The 16,692-nt window shown below is 42.7% G+C and overlaps 2 protein-coding genes across 2 annotated transcripts in view; both read right to left on the bottom strand.

Moving 5' to 3' along the window:
* Nucleotides 1–7,401, bottom strand: part of ZBTB11 (zinc finger and BTB domain containing 11) — a 35,385-nt gene extending 27,984 nt beyond the window's left edge. The window contains exons 1-2 of the mRNA XM_082655203.1: nucleotides 6,838–7,401; nucleotides 138–373 (exon numbers count right to left, since the gene is read on the bottom strand). Of these exons, the coding sequence (XP_082511329.1) occupies nucleotides 138–373; nucleotides 6,838–7,147 (546 nt within the window). The 5' untranslated portion in view covers nucleotides 7,148–7,401. The remainder of the gene's footprint in view (nucleotides 1–137; nucleotides 374–6,837) is intronic.
* A 3,711-nt stretch (nucleotides 7,402–11,112) lies between these two features.
* RPL24 (ribosomal protein L24) lies at nucleotides 11,113–15,712 on the bottom strand. The gene is made up of 6 exons (XM_082654166.1): nucleotides 15,665–15,712; nucleotides 15,458–15,533; nucleotides 14,812–14,922; nucleotides 12,352–12,488; nucleotides 11,870–11,933; nucleotides 11,113–11,237 (listed from the first exon to the last, which is right to left on the bottom strand). The coding sequence occupies exons 1-6, from the start codon at nucleotides 15,667–15,669 to the stop codon at nucleotides 11,157–11,159; spliced, it is 474 nt and encodes a 157-aa protein (XP_082510292.1). The 5' UTR covers nucleotides 15,670–15,712; the 3' UTR covers nucleotides 11,113–11,156.
* Between the last annotated feature and the right edge of the window lie 980 nt (nucleotides 15,713–16,692).

The following is a 16,692-nucleotide window of genomic DNA, read 5'->3' as shown; positions in this document are numbered from 1 at the left end:
TTTAGGGCATATAACAACATGACAATGACAGTGCCAAAAGGGAAGCAGTTTTAGTGGTTTAAGAAAAAATTCAGTTAAGACTATAAATACTAACACACTAGTTACCAATGTTAAGCTGAATGGAAAGTTCCACTTACAAATACAAGTTCATGTTTGGATACTGGCTTCTTTTTTGCAGGCTTGGAAGCTGTAGTTGGAGGCGAAGTAAAGTTGCTCAGGTCATCCTCTGATTCATTACTTTCTTCTCCAGATTCAAGGTCTAGTCCCAATTCTTCCAACATTTCTGAAGTATCTGATATAGGACGGGATCGATCTAGTTTCTCCTGGCATTTGCTACACTGTTTAATGTAATCTTTGACTTGCTTTAATATACCTACAATGAAACAAAAATTAACTAGTTAAATTTAATACTGCTCTCATGTGAAAACTGAAGATTATACTGTTCATTATTTAATCTGTGTATACTAATGTATATTCAAGTGCATGTATACAGACACACACATGCCCATAAAGTATGTAGAGTGAATTATTTAGAATTTAAGATACATTTTTTTCAAAGATATGTTATAATGACAATTTGTCTCCATGCCGAAGTAGACTGTTTTGTTGTTCACTCTTAGTTATTCATTTACTCGCTGTATGATTATGTAGCACCATCCATCTCCATGTGAGTTTCAACTCACTCATGCAATAGGAACTATATGAAATTGCCAATATTCAACTGTTTTTGACCTTCATAAACAGTAATATAATAATGTGGTTCACGCTAATAACTCTCCACCCTACTACCATCAGGCTTCACCATGCAATTAGCTTTGGCCAATGGAATATGAATGAATATGATGGATACCATGTGTCACCAGAAGCTTTAAGAAGCAATGTTTGCCATCGGTTCCCTGACTTATGTCCCCTCTGTCAAAGAGCAGCATGTTCCAGATGGATACTGCCCTTTAGCCTGAAATGTAGATGAAAAAAACAGGTGGAGCCAATCTGCAACCTGAAAAGGACCACAACCAAAACTTGTAATGAGTGTAAAATATATCTCTTGTCTTTGAAAGCTATGAGCTTTTAGAGTTTTATTAAATAACAGTATACACAATCTATCAAAAGTTGATTATACACGAGCCACTCATAAAACCCTACTTTGAATTTCAACTTTCTTTTTTTTTTTTTTTTGCGGTACGCGGGCCTCTCACTGTTGCGGCCTCTCCCGTCGCGGAGCACAGGCTCCGGACGCGCAGGCTCAGCGGCCATGGTTCACGGGCCCAGCCGCTCCGCAGCACGTGGGATCTTCCCGGACCGGGGCACAAACCTGTGTCCTCTGCATCGTCAGGCGGACTCTCAACCACTGCACCACCAGGGAAGCTCCTTGAATTTCAACTTTCAACTCAATATGTTGGGATGGGGTAGGAAGCAGGGAGGAACACTTAACACACACTCCCCCCTCTCCATCATACTTGTAAGGGAGGACCAATTAATTCCCATTCTACAGACAAGGAGAATGAAGCCCTAAGAGGTAACCTGTCCAAAGTCACACCTAGTAAACTGCATAAGTGGGCCTCCAGAAGTCATGTGACTTTCAGGATACTATGCTACTTACCCAGGAACACATTTATCAATCCCTGTGACAGAAACTTCTTCCCCCACAATCCCCAAGTAAAATGCCAATGAAAAGGCTGTTAATTAGCTAAAATGATACAGAGGTATATAGAAAATTCCTGAAAAGAGTTTCAAGATGATAAATTATACCAAATTACTTGCACATCAACCTTCAGATAGTATTTAAGCAATATTCCTCAAATTGTATGATATCCCATACTTACTAAAAGAAGTACACACTGGACTAATGAATTCGGAAAATTATATTCTCGGGACTTCCCTGGTGGTGCAGTGGTTAGGAATCCGCCTGCCAATGCAGGGGACACAGGTTCAAGCCCTGGTCCGGGAAGATCCCACATGCCGCGGAGCAACTAAGCCCAAGTGCCACAACTACTGAGCCCGCGTGCCGCAACTACTGAAGTCCGTGTGCCTACAGCCCTTGCTCCTCAACAAGAGAAGCCACTGCAATGAGAAGCCCACTCACCACAACGAAGAGTAACCCCCGCTCGCTGCACAGCAACGAAGACCCAACGCAGCCAAAAATAAAAAAATAAATAAATTTATAGAAAAAAAGATATTAATGTATGACAGTCGATCAACTGTCTGAAAAAAATCATCCTATCATATTTTAGGAGTTCTTTAACTCTAGTGTTAGTGTTTTGATGGGATGCATCTTAAATCTAGCTTTACAGATTCATGAACCTGACCTCTTTAGCTTGCCCAGAGCTGATTAAGCTGAAAGAATCTGACTCAAATTAATCACTGAAAAGACATAAATGTGTAAAGGTAGTTAACTTACTATTTTAAGAGTGGGTAATTACCACAAGGGGTAGAAATTACTTTATGCAGGAAAATTTGAATCCACTGACTAGCTTTGTGACCATGTCCAAGTCACCTAACCTCTCTGTGCCAAAATGGGGATAAGAGCACTTACCTTCACAGCATGTTATAATGATAAAATATTAATATTTATAAATCACTTTGAACAGTGTCTGAGACAAGGTAACTACTACGTAAGCATTAAATGATGCTCAATGGTCAACCTCCATAAAAACGTCCACATAGGGGACTTCTCTGGTGGCACAGTGGTTAAGAACCCACCTGCCAATGCAGGGGACACAGGTTCAAGCCCTGGTCCAGGAAGATCCCACATGCTGCGGAGCAACTAAACCCATGTGCTACAACTACTGAGCCCACATGCCACAACTACTGAAGCCTGCACGCCTAGAGCCTGTGCTCCGCAACAAGAGAAGCTACCACAATGAGAAGCCTGTGCACTGAAACCAAAAGAAGTCCCCACTCGCCGCAACTAGAGAAAGCGCACGCAGCAACGAAGACCCAATGCAGCCCCTCCCCCCAAAAAGAAAGTCCACATAAAATACCAAATTAGCATTAAAAGGTTCTTTACTGAGCATAGACTTAGTGGGTAAACAACCTCTGATAAAACAACTCGAGGAACAGATTCTCACTCTAGAGCAGCGTTTTCCAACCTCAGCAGTGTTGACATTTTGGGCCAGATGATTCTTTTTGTGGGGCAGGGAGAGGTGGGTAGACTGTCCTGTCCTGTGCACTGTGGAATGTTTAGGAGCATTCCTGACCTCCACCTAACCAGACGTCAAGAGCAGCCCCTCAAACACCACCACCAGTTATGACAACCAGTATTGTCTCCAGACATAGTCAGATGTTCCCTGGGAGGCAAAACTGTCCAGGGTTGAGAACCCTTACTCCGGAGATCTGCCAAATTGAACAATTTGCTCCTGTTAGCTGTTCAAGAACCTCCCTCCCTCCCTATCAGTGATGAGATCCAGAGAATAGTGGCTCCTATTTCTATTTCTCCACACATATTAGTCATTCAGATTTTTTTTCAAAGAGGTTACAAAGTGATCAGTTATAGCTGTATTAACATAGACCCAGTTCTTGCTGGGTTTTCAGAAATTACACCCTCCTCTTCTAGATTAGATAATGTCAGCATCAATTTATCCCCATAAAACAAATCAGTTCTTAGGGTAGGAACCTCTGCAGGTGGCTAATTTAACCTATTACATAATTTTCGTAGTTTAATCTTTTTTCCTACTAATTTAATTTTCTCTTCACATTTTGCATTAATTGTAGATCCCCGTAAGTCAGCATTTGACTGAGGCAGGGGAGAGAGTCATTTATTTTGAAACTCCAGCATACAACTATAATACAGGATAAAATAAGGGGTTGAGAGGGTGAGACTATCTACTAACATTTTACGTTCTGAAATAAATTTGCTATATGTCAACTTTAGGCACTGAGCCAGTTTTTCACGGTGCTCAAACAAGTGAAGTTGCTACAAACTTGCTTGATTACCAGGATATAATGGCATTGCTTATGATGGCAACATTCTAGAAAAAGCAGCATAAATAATAAATCCCAGTAAACTACCCCTGACTTTGGAATCGTTTTTTTCTTGGCATCTACACTGATTAGATCTTATTAATTCCCAGATAAACATCTACAGGGCTTTGGAGTATGTTTGTTATAAAAAGGGTCCATTTGTAGTGTATGACACATTAAAAACTGACAGTTAAGAATGTTTTATCAGCTATCAGTTCCAGGTCCAAGAATGTTTATTTTTCTGTCTATGCAGCGTTGTTAATTTTTTTTTTCTCTTCCTTTTGGCAGTCCCAAGCAGCATGCGGGATCTTGGTTCCCCAACCAGGGATCGAACCCACGCCCCTTGCTGTGGAAGCGTGGAGTCCTAACCACTGAACCACCAGGGAAGTCCCCAGTGTTGATAATTTTAATAGGCCTATAACAAACAAGTAAAATGAGCAAAGTGTTAATGTAATAAACATCAAAATGAATAGCTAATAATCGAGGGCAAACTTCTCTGATGCTATGAATTCTCATTTTAAATGAAAAAATATTAAAATAATAAAAATAATGATATAAAATAGTATCATAAACCCATTACATATTAACAAAAATAGCATTTATACGAAAAACACTATTTACCAAAACATAAAAAAATTAGTGAGAAAAGTGTGCTACTTTACATTTTTGCAAGTCTTTTTTAAATTTTTTTTTAATTTTTTAAATTTTTTATTTTTTTGCGGTATGTGGGCCTCTCACTGTTGTGGCCTCTCCCGTTGCGGAGCACAGGCTCTGGACACGCAGGCTCAGCGGCCATGGCTCACGGGCCCAGCCGCTCCGCAGCATGTGGGATCTTCCCGGACCGGGGCACGAACCCGTGACCCCTGCATCGGCAGGCGGACTCTCAACCACTGCGCCACCAGGGAAGCCCCTTTTGCAAGTCTTTTTAATGCGTGGTTTAACAGAAGACAGATTATCATATATGCATTCAATCTATTGCCATATTATCACATGTCATGTAACCTCTGGAAAACGCCACTGTATACTTGTGATACAATAAGTAAAAAGGCAAATAATGCCTTAGTATTATTATGAATATAATTTTGACTTTGGGGATTCTCTGAAAGGATCTCAGGGCCTCCCTGTTCAGGGGTTTAGTACCAAATTTAGAGAACAGCTGTTCTGGACATTTAAGGACTTCAAAAGTCTACTTATCCACAAATGTATCTCTCGTTAAAAAAAATAAACATCAACACAGTCCCAGGTTTTTTTTTTTTGTCTTTTAAGACACTGCACACTAAAACAAAAATCAAACAAACAAAATACTGGATTAGATTATCACTCACAGATAATCAATTTAGGGAAGGAAAATTCTGAACACTAAGCCCATTTAGCACCATATAATAGTGATTAAGAAAAGTTTGAAATCCCAAAGGTCAGCTCCTGGTGCTTTTAGTTTTCCCATCTGTAAAACAGAGACAAATGTTTCCATCTTACAAGGTTTGATGAGGATTAAATACTATGTAAAAATAAATTAAGTGCTCAGCACTATGCCTGCATGTAAAAGCTTGATCCGTGTTATCTTTAGCTATAATTATCGTTTTAACATGTCATAAAATATTAAACCTGAGACATTTGTTCAACAAAACTATGTCTGACCAAATCAATCCTAACAAAATGCAGCAATTACTCCATATTTACCCTTCAGTCATGTCGCTATAGGAATTTAAGTCAGATATTGGTTTAAAATATAAAATAAGGAAAAGCTTTTAAGAAGAATATAGAGAGCTGGACTGTTTTTGAAAACACGAAAAAATTATTTAAGATGCAAAAAGACCTGTCCAGAAAAGTTCATATTCAGTAGTCTAACTTCCTTACTCACAGATTAAGTTCCATAAGTTAATTTCTGCAGAACCATACGGAATCGTTCCTGACGAAACCTATTCTATAGGCCTGCAAACTTTTACAAATTATAAACGATTTGAATATTCATCAACTTTTTGGAGAGTGAGGACGGTAAAAAACAAAAACAAAAACCCGAAGGACCCTTTCTCTCCTTCCCTAACCTGGTTCCCAAGGAGTCAAACTTTAAAGCCACACTCCCGAACCATAACAGTCCCAGAAACCTCATCTTTTCTGGGGTATACACAGTGCCTCACAGTGTCCAAATCGCTCTTCACTACGGCAAACGGAAGAATATTAAAATACCCAGAATTGAGAGTACCTGCTTTTAAAATTCTTGTCCTAAAAACTAGGCTCAAATGACTGTTTCCACACAGTCACTCGAAATCACTTCTGCACACAACTGTATGATTCCTTATTCACGCCGCAGTAGCACAAAGAGGAACCCCGGCAAGCGGATCAGCAGAAGCTCAAACCCGCTGGCCAACACCCTAGCGGAACGCACTGCAGAAAGCGGCCGGGCTCTGGGCGGACCGCGCCGCTCCCAAACCATCCGCACAAACAGAATTTTTAAACGCACACACACTGCACCTGCAACGGCCGCCCAAAGGCGTCCGCAAAGGGAAGAAGCCACCGCCTCCCGCGCCGCCGAAGGAGGCGGGCCCAGCGCACCCCGCGCGTCCCGGCCCCTCCCCGCGGCTGGGCCGGCCCCCGGCGAAGCCCCCTTCGCCCCACCCCGGGCCAGGGCCCGCCCCCAGCTTCCCCGGCCTCCTTCCTGTGGGAAGTGCGGCTCCTTTCGCGTCCCCCACCCTCTCGGCTCCGCCTGGCAGCTGCTCCGCCGCCGGGCACGGGCTAGGCTGGGCCCGCGAGCGGCGTCCGGGAGGAGGGTGCCGGACCCTCACACTCGCGGGTGCCCAGACAGGCCCGCCTCTGGCTGCGGGCCTTTTCTGGGAGCAAGCCGCCCGCCCTCCCCCCTTACCGCGGGCGAGGTCTTACCTCGCCACCAGTACGTCTTGGACAAGTCGTGCCAGGTCTGATGCTGGGTGTGGTGAGTGCCGCCCGGGCCCAGGTGCGCAGCCTCGATAAGCCCCCGGCGCCGGTCGGGCTGCAGCACCACCTCCAGCTCGGCGAAGGTCTTGCGGTGCCGCTGCCTCCGCTGGTAATACAGCGTTCCGTCGCGCACCACGTAGCAGGCGGCCGCCTTGCGGATTTTACGCTTGACATTACCCTCGGTGCCCGGCGCGTACGGCTCGCACTCGTTCGTCAGGTAGCGCAGGATGGCCTGGTAGCTTTCCTCGCTTGACATCGCTGACGGCGGCTCCCCGAGGGCGCCTGTCAGTGGCAAGGGAGGAAGACAGCGCACTAGTTCCGGGCGGATGCAACAGCAGTGGCGGCACTGTAGGGAGGACTGGCTGTGTCTGTGGTGAGTGCTCTTCGAGGGCGCCCGCACCGTGGAGGGAGAACTGACGAGTTGGTAACCAAAAGGAACTGCACTTCTCCAGCGCGCGGGATCCGCTGGCGACTGACAAAATGGCTGCTGCACCACCGGAAGTGACGCAAATCAAGGGCAGTGGGTGAGGGGGCTAAGACCTGATTGGAGCGCAATGGCTTTCTAGCTTGATCTAGCCGACCAAGTGACGTTAGGACTGCGGACGGACATTTTGGTAGCGGGTAGGCCCTTCCTGGGAAATCGAAGTGGTTTTGAGCAGACATCTTAAGTCCTGGCAGTTTCCCTTTTTGTTTTTCCCTTCTTTCCCAGGATCTGAGCACGTGTAGGAGGCGGTGGTGGGCAGTTGTTAATCCCGTCGGAAATACCCCAAGGTGTAAAGGAGTCTTTTTGACCCCGCCTACGTTTTGAGACACCCGACAACATAAAAGCGCCAGATTTTGAGGCCCCTAGTATAATATTAGCCACTGGATGTAAGACCAAAGAAAGCCCTTTCACATGGAAATGTAGCTTCCAGTTAAGTGTTATAAAATCTAAATCCCTCCGTGATAGGAGTTAATGTAATTTCTAAGCGACTGCTGGTTCCTAACTACCCATGGAATAGTCATTTTTCTGGAATGATCAGCTTATGTATTGACGATTTTTTACCTGAAGGTAGTCATGTTGGCAAGGAGTGAGGAAGATCAGCTAGCAGTGTTTTCTTACAGCTTTATTGGCATATATTTTTACATAAACTTAGGGGAAAAAATTCTCCATTTTACACCCAACATATACTGAATGCACAAAAGGCCGAGGCGGCTCAGACTGCGCGGTGCTTTATTGGAGCCTGAAAACTCTGGGCCAACCCTCTCCTCTCCCAGCCTAGAGTCTGCAGTCAGAGTGAGGTGACCCTTTGGAGATAGGTGTGGACAGATGGTGAGAACAGTGGGCTCAAAAAGCAGGATGCGGGACTTCCCTAGTGGTGCAGTGGTTAAGAATCCGTACTTCCAATGCAGGGGATCCGGGTTCTATCCCTGGCCAGGGAACTAGATCCCACATGCAAACTAAGAGTTTGCATGCCACAACAGAGGAGCCCACGAACCGCAACTAAGACCCAGCGCAAGCTAAATAAATGAAATAATTAAAACAACAAAAAAAAGCGGGATGCACTCAGTTCCCCAGCACTTGGGGGTGGGGATTGCAGGAATTTCCAAACGGCCCGGTTGTTTGAGGCAGTTGAACATTCTAGCTGTAGGTACATGAGCTCCCAGGCCCTGAGGAAAGATAGAACTACCAGGCCTTAGGGCCACTCATTCCACAGACTACAGCTGGGTGAGGGAGGAATTAGAAGATGGAGACACACCCCTGCTCCCAAGGGGTGGGGCACCCAGAATGGATTTCCAAATCCACCCTCCAAGGGATGTATATGTGCTGGGCCAGCACCACCAGTTTTGCTGTGAAATAGACTTCCTTTAAAACTAAATTTAATGTGGGACTTTCCTGGTGGTCCAGTAGTAAGAATCCGCTTTGCAGTGCAGGGGATGCGGATTCGATCCCTGGTCAGGGAACTAAGATCCCACATGCCGCGAGGCAACTAAGCCTGCATGCCACAACTACTGAGCTCGCCCACCTCAGCTAGAGCCTGCCTGCCCAAACTAGAGTCCATGCACTCTGGAGCCTGCGCACAACTATATTAGAGAAAACCCACCACCACAACTAAGAGCCCACGTGCCGCAACTAAGACCCGATGCAGCCAAAATTATAAAAATTAAAAATAAACCTTTAAAGAAAACACATTAAAAAAAACTAAATTTAATGTAAGTAGATTAAAATTTTAAGTAAACAAGTTGTGGACATGGCTAAGAGAAGCTAAGTTAGTCGAAATCCCTCCACACCCAAATCAGTTTCTATCAAAACACACCCCGTGAAAACCCTGAGAAGTCCACTGAAACTTGGGATTCTCCTCTGTGCCTTTGGGCCAATAGAGAAATGTTTTAGTAAAATGTTTTACACGTGGTCCAGTGGTCTTCCTGAGAAAAGCTAAACTTGCTGTCCTGTGAGAACAAGTATTTAGTGTTTATACTGTCCTGAGCTGCAAGCTGTTCAGGACTCAAAGTTAATCAGAATGGGCAGTTCCATTTTAAGGCATTTAGACGAAAAAAGCAGTGCTTTTAAGGGGACATTTTATTGTGTTCAGAAGTAAGAACATGTAGCTCTGCATTCACGTTGGGTATTTTGACTGGCTTTTAAGCTTTCTCTGTTCACAGCTGCATGACCTCTTTTTTCATATATTTTTTAAAAATCACAATAAAAAGGGTTTTTTTCCAAACAAAATCTAAGCAAAAGCCAGCCAACCAGCTTACCTTGTATATGTATATTTACTTTATAAACCTTTTCAGTTTTCAAGTCCTCCAAAGACTGTTTTATCCCCAACACCTAGACCAATGCCTGAATTTAACAAGCACCAGATATAATCATTAATTCCATCACCCTGGATAGAATGGAGGTGAGGGGCAGTGTTGATGTATTTTACCTTCACATACTATTCCTATGTATAAAAAGCATGTTTCTCAAGAGGATGTACCTTGTTCATCGTTTCCTTGCAACTTAGCACAGTGTGGTACGTGATGATCTGCTTTTTGAAGAAGTGCAAGCCAATTTTTTTTTTAAGTTTTAATTTATTTATTTATGGCTGTGTTGGGTCTTCGTTTCTGTGCAAGGGCTTTCTCTAGTTGTGGCAAGTGGGGGCCACTCTTCATCGCAGTGCACAGGCCTCTCACTATCGCGGCCTCTTGTTGCGGAGCACAGGCCCCAGACACGCAGGCTCAGTAATTGTGGCTCATGGGCCCAGTTGCTCCGCAGCATGTAGGATCTTCCCAGACCAGGGCTCGAACCCGTGTCCCCTGCACTGGCAGGCAGATTCTCAACCACTGCGCCACCAGGGAAGCCCTGTAAGCCTATTCTTAACAACAATTACAATTACTATTTTCCTTACCCCATTTATGTAAAAGAAATTGTATTCATTTAAGCTTATTTTCTGGAAGCAAGAGCAGATTATACAGGTGATAGTTCTAAGTAGTTTTAACTCAGCTATAAGCTAATCGTTAAAAGGTGAGATACTAGTGAACCAAAAGGCATCCCCAATATGAAATAAATGTGTCTATTATGGAGAAGGGTAATTTAACAAGAAAATAACTCATTAAGAAGGCTTCCTTTCTGCAGACATAAGAAAAAAATGCATCTTTTAGCAATCAACCTGGCTAAAATCTATGCAACATCCTAGTACTTGTAGCTATGTAACAAAAAAAGTTTAGACAATGCAGTCTGTAACATGCCCTTATAGCCTCAGCTGAGCAAAGCTTGCATTTAACCATATAGATCTTATTTTATTTACATCATCTTGCTTAACATCTCTCCAAGAGGCTTACATTAGGAGGCACTATTCCCAAGAAATGAACTCTTTAAAAAATACCTAGCTCTTGGACTTCCCTGGTGGTGCAGTGGTTAAGAATCCACCTGCCAATGCAGGGGACACGGGTTCGGTCCCTGATCTGTGAAGATCCCACATGCCGCGGAGCAACTAAGCCCGTGAGCCACACTACTGAGCCCACACGCCACAACTATTGAAGCCCGCGCGCCTAGAGCCCATGCTCCACAACTTAGAGTAGCCCTTGCTCACTGCAACTAGAGAAAGCCCACACAGCAAAGAAGACCCAATGCAGCCATAAATAAATAATTTATTAAAACAAAAAAACCCACCTAGCTCTTAAATTCCTAACTGTGTAGTTTAGCTATTACTGTGTAGGCTGAACATGCCTAATTTAGGAGTAAAAATTCCACCACAATCTAGTTATAGTCAGATCTTTATTTAAAAATCCAAGCTACCAACTTAGCGTTTTCCACCAACACGGGGAGCAGAAACTTTCACAGGCTTCACAATCTTTTGCTTAGGTGCTGCCTTTGTGGGAGCCTGTAAAAAGACAATATGTTATGTGGCATTATTCCATGTGAGGTTTTGTTTTGGTTTTTTTCCCCCAATCACTGCTCTCTTATGCCCAGATTCTGTTTGTTTCCTAGACTGCTTTCCTAATTATCTGTGTTCCTAATATTATGAAGTCCACCTTTATATGAAATATAAACGAAAGACAAAGATATCAGATTGAAGGAGTTAAGAGACACAACTAGATGCAGTGTGGGACCCTGAACTGTATCCTAAGAACAGAAGAAGGACCAATGCTAATTTTTTGGTTTGAAATTTTTACTATGGTTATTGAAATTAACACTGATAAAAGCTGGGTAAATTCTGTACAATTATAGAAAATTTTACTGAAAATCTAGAATTATTTCAAAATAAACTTTAAAACACCTTTATTTTCCCCCTTTCTATTTCTATATAGCACTAACATACGCATTTGGCTTTAGCAAAGGGACCTCTCTGGAGACCGGAATCACTCACTCAGAAATCAATTATGGACACCATTTCCATTAGAGCCTTGCACTAAATTCCTTAAAAAAACTGAAACTTTCATTTACCACAATTTGGATTAAAAATAAGTCTTTCTGTTGCTTTAAATGAGAAATCCAAGATAATCCCACAATTACCTTTGCAGCAGCCATTGCTGTCTTTTTAGATGCTTGCTTAGCCTTTTTTGCTTCCTTGGCAGCCCTGTGGGGTTAAAAATAACATAAGCAAAGCACTTTACTCCTTAAGGGTATAGTCTATTAACAAGAGGCTAGTGTTTGGGAAAAGTAGAATTAACATATTCCTTCCCCACCTGCAATTATTTGTATGATAAATCCAAAGGATTTATTAACAAATGTCATTAACCACCAAGTGAGCTTAACATTTGTTAGAAATTGTACAGTATCTTTATAATTGTATATAGAATTTCAACAAATCATTTAGACTATAGTATAAACTTCTGTATTATTAAACATGAGTGTTTACAATTTCACAATTCCTATACAGATGCAAGTAACACAACACAAAATAACATGAGATTAAGATTTCTGTGCCTATAAACCCAAACATAACCTAAAATCCATTCCAACAGCTGAAATGCTCATAATGAAAGCTTCCTCACCTGATAGCTTGTTCTCGTTGAGCCTTCCTAACTTCAGGTTTCTGATTCCTCTTGGCCATTATATCAGCAAGAGATGCACCAGTTATGGCCCTCTGGAATTTGACTGCACGGCGGGTTCTTTTCTTTTGAATTTCTTCCTACAGAACAAAAAGATGGGGACCACACTTAGCAACCTTGCTTCATGAATGTCGGGAAGAAAGGAAATATATCACATGTCAGAAGGGGGCAAATGAGCTCTCTCTCGGGCCTTTTTTATAAGGGCACTAATTCCATTCATGAGGGCTCTGCCCTCATGGCTGTATCACCTCCCAAAGGTCCCACCTCCTAACCATCACCTTGGAGGCTCAGTTTCAACATATGAATTTGGGGGGGAACACAATTCAGACCACAGAAATATACAACCAGGGAGTTCCCTGGTGGCTTAGTCGTTATGACTCTGGGCTTTCACTGCCAGGTTCAATCCCTGGTTGGGGAACTGAGATCCCACATGCTGCACAGTGCAGCAAAAAAAAAAGACCAAAAATAATCCATGCAATTATTTGAAATGAAATATACATACAAATATATATTTTTAAAGTATCTATATGTAAAATACTACAATACACAGATAAGTTTTCCGATTATGGATTGGTTAAACCATCTATTACAAATCCTGGCCATTATTTAGAAGAACAGAAAGTTAAACTCTAAGGAAGTTAACTGAATAGTACTTTAAAAGTGATCTTAACAAGACTTTATGATAAAGAATGTGCTTTCGGAAAAAAATTATCAAACCTCAACTCTATTTTGTTTTTACTCCAAGTATTGACACTGGGAGAAACAGTCAAGTTAGTAGATGATTTAAGACAGGAAAGCCACCAAATGTAGGGAATGTCTGGGAGTCAAGACAGTACAATTCACACATCTGCTGCAGATTCTATACTGAAACCTATGCTACAGTGCTTGTGAGAAAAAAGATCTTGTCTAAGTCCAAGAAAAAATAAAATGAACTATTTATTAAAGCAGGGATACGCAAAATATCTTAAAATTTTTAAACAGGACATATGGAGAAAAGAGGGCACATTTGTGGTTAACCAAAATGCTCGTTTTACCAATACTTTAAACTTTATACAGAGGTGAAATTTTATTGTAGAAAATGCCAGTATTTACCTGTTTATATTTTTCTTACCTCAAATCCATTTAAAAAATATTTTTCTTATTGTGGTAAAATATATATAACATTAAGTTGACCATTTTAAAGCATTTTTAAGTGTGTAATTCAGTGGCATTGTAATATTGTGCAAACACCAACTTCCATCTCCAGAACTTTTTTCATAATTCAAAACGAACTCTGCACCCATTAAATAATAGCTCCCTATTCCACCTTCCCCCCTAGTCCTGCCTGGTAACCTCTACTTTGTCTTTATGAATTTGTCCACAACTAGGTACCCCATAAAAGTGGAATCATACAATATTTGTCTTCTTGTGTCTGGCTTATTTCACTTAGCATAATGTCAGGCCTGTCAGCTTTTTAAGGCTGAATAATATTTCACTGTATGTATTTATCACACTTAGTTATCCATTCATCCACTGATGGGACATTTGGTTGTTTCCACCTTTTGGCTACTGTGAATAACAGCACCGTGAACATCAGTGTACAAGTAATCTGTTTAAGTCCCTGCTTACAATTCTTTTGCGTATATAGACTTAGAAATGGAATTGCTAGATCATATGACGGTAATTCTCTTTAACTTTTTGAGAAACTGCCAAACCACTTTCCACAGTGCCTGCACCATCTTCATTCAGCAATGCACAGGGTTCCAATTTCTCCACATCCCCACCAACATTTGTAATTCCTCCCACCCCCACCCCCGTTTGGATAACGGCCACCCTACTGGGTATGTCACATCCCCCTATTTAGAATTTTTCCTTCCTCTGAACTCCCATAATACCTAGCCATGTCTTTCACCCAGGAGGTGCTCACTCACTAAATATTCACAAGCCTCCTGAATACTAATTCTCTTGCCATGACACTCAAACCTTTTCTCAAAAATCTGTTTCAACAACCTAAAAGACCACTTCAAAAAACACAACCAGTTTTAAGAACTAATATGCTGGAAGACTCCACAATATGATACCTACATTGGGAATAATTCTATAAGCATTATAACCAATACCAAGTTTTCACAGAACTATTTAGTTGCCACCACTTGAACATCTTAAACACTTTAATGGTGCACTATAACCCAAGTGAGCTTAATGTAATTTACCTAACTCTGGAAGGGGGAATGCTTTCAAATTTCAACTTGATATTTTTACTGTGAGCCTAAGATGTATAAGGAGGCACTCTCTATATCCATCATTTTCACTTCACTGTCTGATGCTTTTCAGTTAGAAGTACTTTCACATACTGTCTCATTTAACTTTAAAAAGCAGTAAATGATGCTCAGTTTCAACAACATGAAAGTGCATTTCACTTACCGACTGTCCCTTTTTGTGCTTTCTTCTGTAGAGGACAGTCCAGTTGATCTGACGAGGATTCCTCTTGGAAAGGAATGCCGACTCACATTTTGCATTAAGAAATTGGAAAACCTGTCGTGACAAGTTCAAAGTAGGAGTCTTGAGCTTGAAATTACTAGTGAATTAATATTCTAATTCTATCCTCTCATTTTACAAAACTGAGGCCCATACAGACCAAAAGGCTTGTATCACAGAACTGGCAGGAAACTCTGCGTTTCGCCCTGCCTTTTCTCGAGTAGACAAACCTAAGTTCATAACGCAGAGGAGAGTTGGGTGTCAAATTCTGGAAGGCATCTAACTCCTGTCCCTCCCGAGATTCCAAAAGGACCTGGTGCCCATAAAATAGCCAAATACCCCGGTGGCCCACTGCCCTTACACTGGAACATTAATGTTACACAAGCTCCTAACTTCCGACCTGATTTACATTCGATCAAAGCTCAAGACTGATTCACTTAGAGGTTTCTGATCCTAACAATCATTGCACACAGGGTCCCCGGAACAAGCTTTTCAGGGACCAAGGGTGATGTGGTGAAGGATCCCGCCTAGACTGAACGAGACCGGTCTTTCCTTAGCAGCAAAGGTGCGTTTAGCCCAAGCGGCCTTTCACCTTCCCGTCGGTCCTGGCGTAGCGCCTCCCGTGTCCTGGGTAGATCTTGTACCCGCTGAAACTGCATAGCTCGACCCTGTAACGAAAAGCGAAAGCACATTAGGTGGGGTAGGGGATATCTTCGGAAAGAAGAAGCCATGCCTGGGATGCCGGAGAGGCCCTTTGCCCGAAGATGCAAGAGGATTGGGATATAAGGTTCCTGCTTACTTCATTGCTGCTAGCGCCGGCGAGAAGAAAAGATGGCGAAAAGAAGGAAAGGATCATGGGAAAAGCCCTTATAAGGTCGTGGGAAAGCAATCTCCTCCCACAATTCTCTTCCCTAACCCCGGCGTTCGGTGATGACGTCACCTCGCCGGGGAGACACGTCTAGAGTTCCCCGGTGGCCGTCTGCCTCTGGAGTAACTGTGCTAGAGGCCGTTAAGGCTCTACAGGCGGGGAGGGAGGGACAGGCAGGCAGTTGCTTTCTGAGTCATTCTGTCGTCTCTCCTAGAGCTTCGTCCTACTGCAGGGAACGTGAGGTAAAGAGAAGAGGCTCCTCTCTCCCCTCCCTCTTATAGTTTAGTGATGTATAGATGAATACCGCTTAGGTAAAACCTAAAATCATATTTTGCCTTCTGTGCTGGCCCATTTCCTTAACTAACAAAATTAAATTGTAATAGTTTCCACATTTGCAAAAAAATAAGGACATCTGAACTGTCTCTGAGGCCGTGCAAATGGAATTGTGCTTGATGGCGTTTTGCATTAATTATAATTAACGTTCGTTGAGTGTTCTCTTTCTGTGTGCCAGGACTCGTGCTAAATCATATGCATACATTAATTCATTTAGTTTACAAACTCTATATTAAGTAAGCGCCGAAGCATTGCAAAATGACGACTGCCGGTGGCGGTCGATTGCCAGGCTGCCGGCTGCTACCTAGAGGCGGGGGTGTGGGGGTAGCGGCCGGTGGTTGCTCAGGAAACGGTAAAGCCCTTCTCTGGAAAAGGCAGCCCTGCCCGGGCCCACCGGGAAGGCCGATGCCTGGATCGCTTGACCCCTTCTGTAATGCTCTGTACTTCAGCAAATGATGGGGAATGGCAAAAGAGAATCCTTGAATTGTGTGCGAGGCTGGAGTACTTGACTAGGAAACAAATCTAATGATCGGTTTATGCTGTTGTTGGAGCCCATTGGCAGGCTGCTCCAAAGTATGCCTCAATGGCATAGTGGATATTTTGCATTCATGTTACTTAAGAACCGG

Source organism: Grampus griseus (genome assembly GCF_964374135.1).
Source record: "Grampus griseus genome assembly, chromosome: 5".
In the NCBI taxonomy this organism is placed as follows: Eukaryota; Metazoa; Chordata; class Mammalia; order Artiodactyla; family Delphinidae; genus Grampus; species Grampus griseus.
This window is presented reverse-complemented; position numbering and strand designations above follow the sequence as displayed.

Bases quoted from the DNA above. Each gene is read 5' to 3' on its own strand.
- RPL24 (XM_082654166.1), bottom strand. The intron at 14,923-15,457 runs GTGAAAGGCCGC...TTGTCACGACAG, and splicing joins ACGCCAGGACCGACGGGAAG to GTTTTCCAATTTCTTAATGC. The intron at 11,238-11,869 runs GTAATTGTGGGA...GTCTTTTTACAG, and splicing joins CAGCAATGGCTGCTGCAAAG to GCTCCCACAAAGGCAGCACC.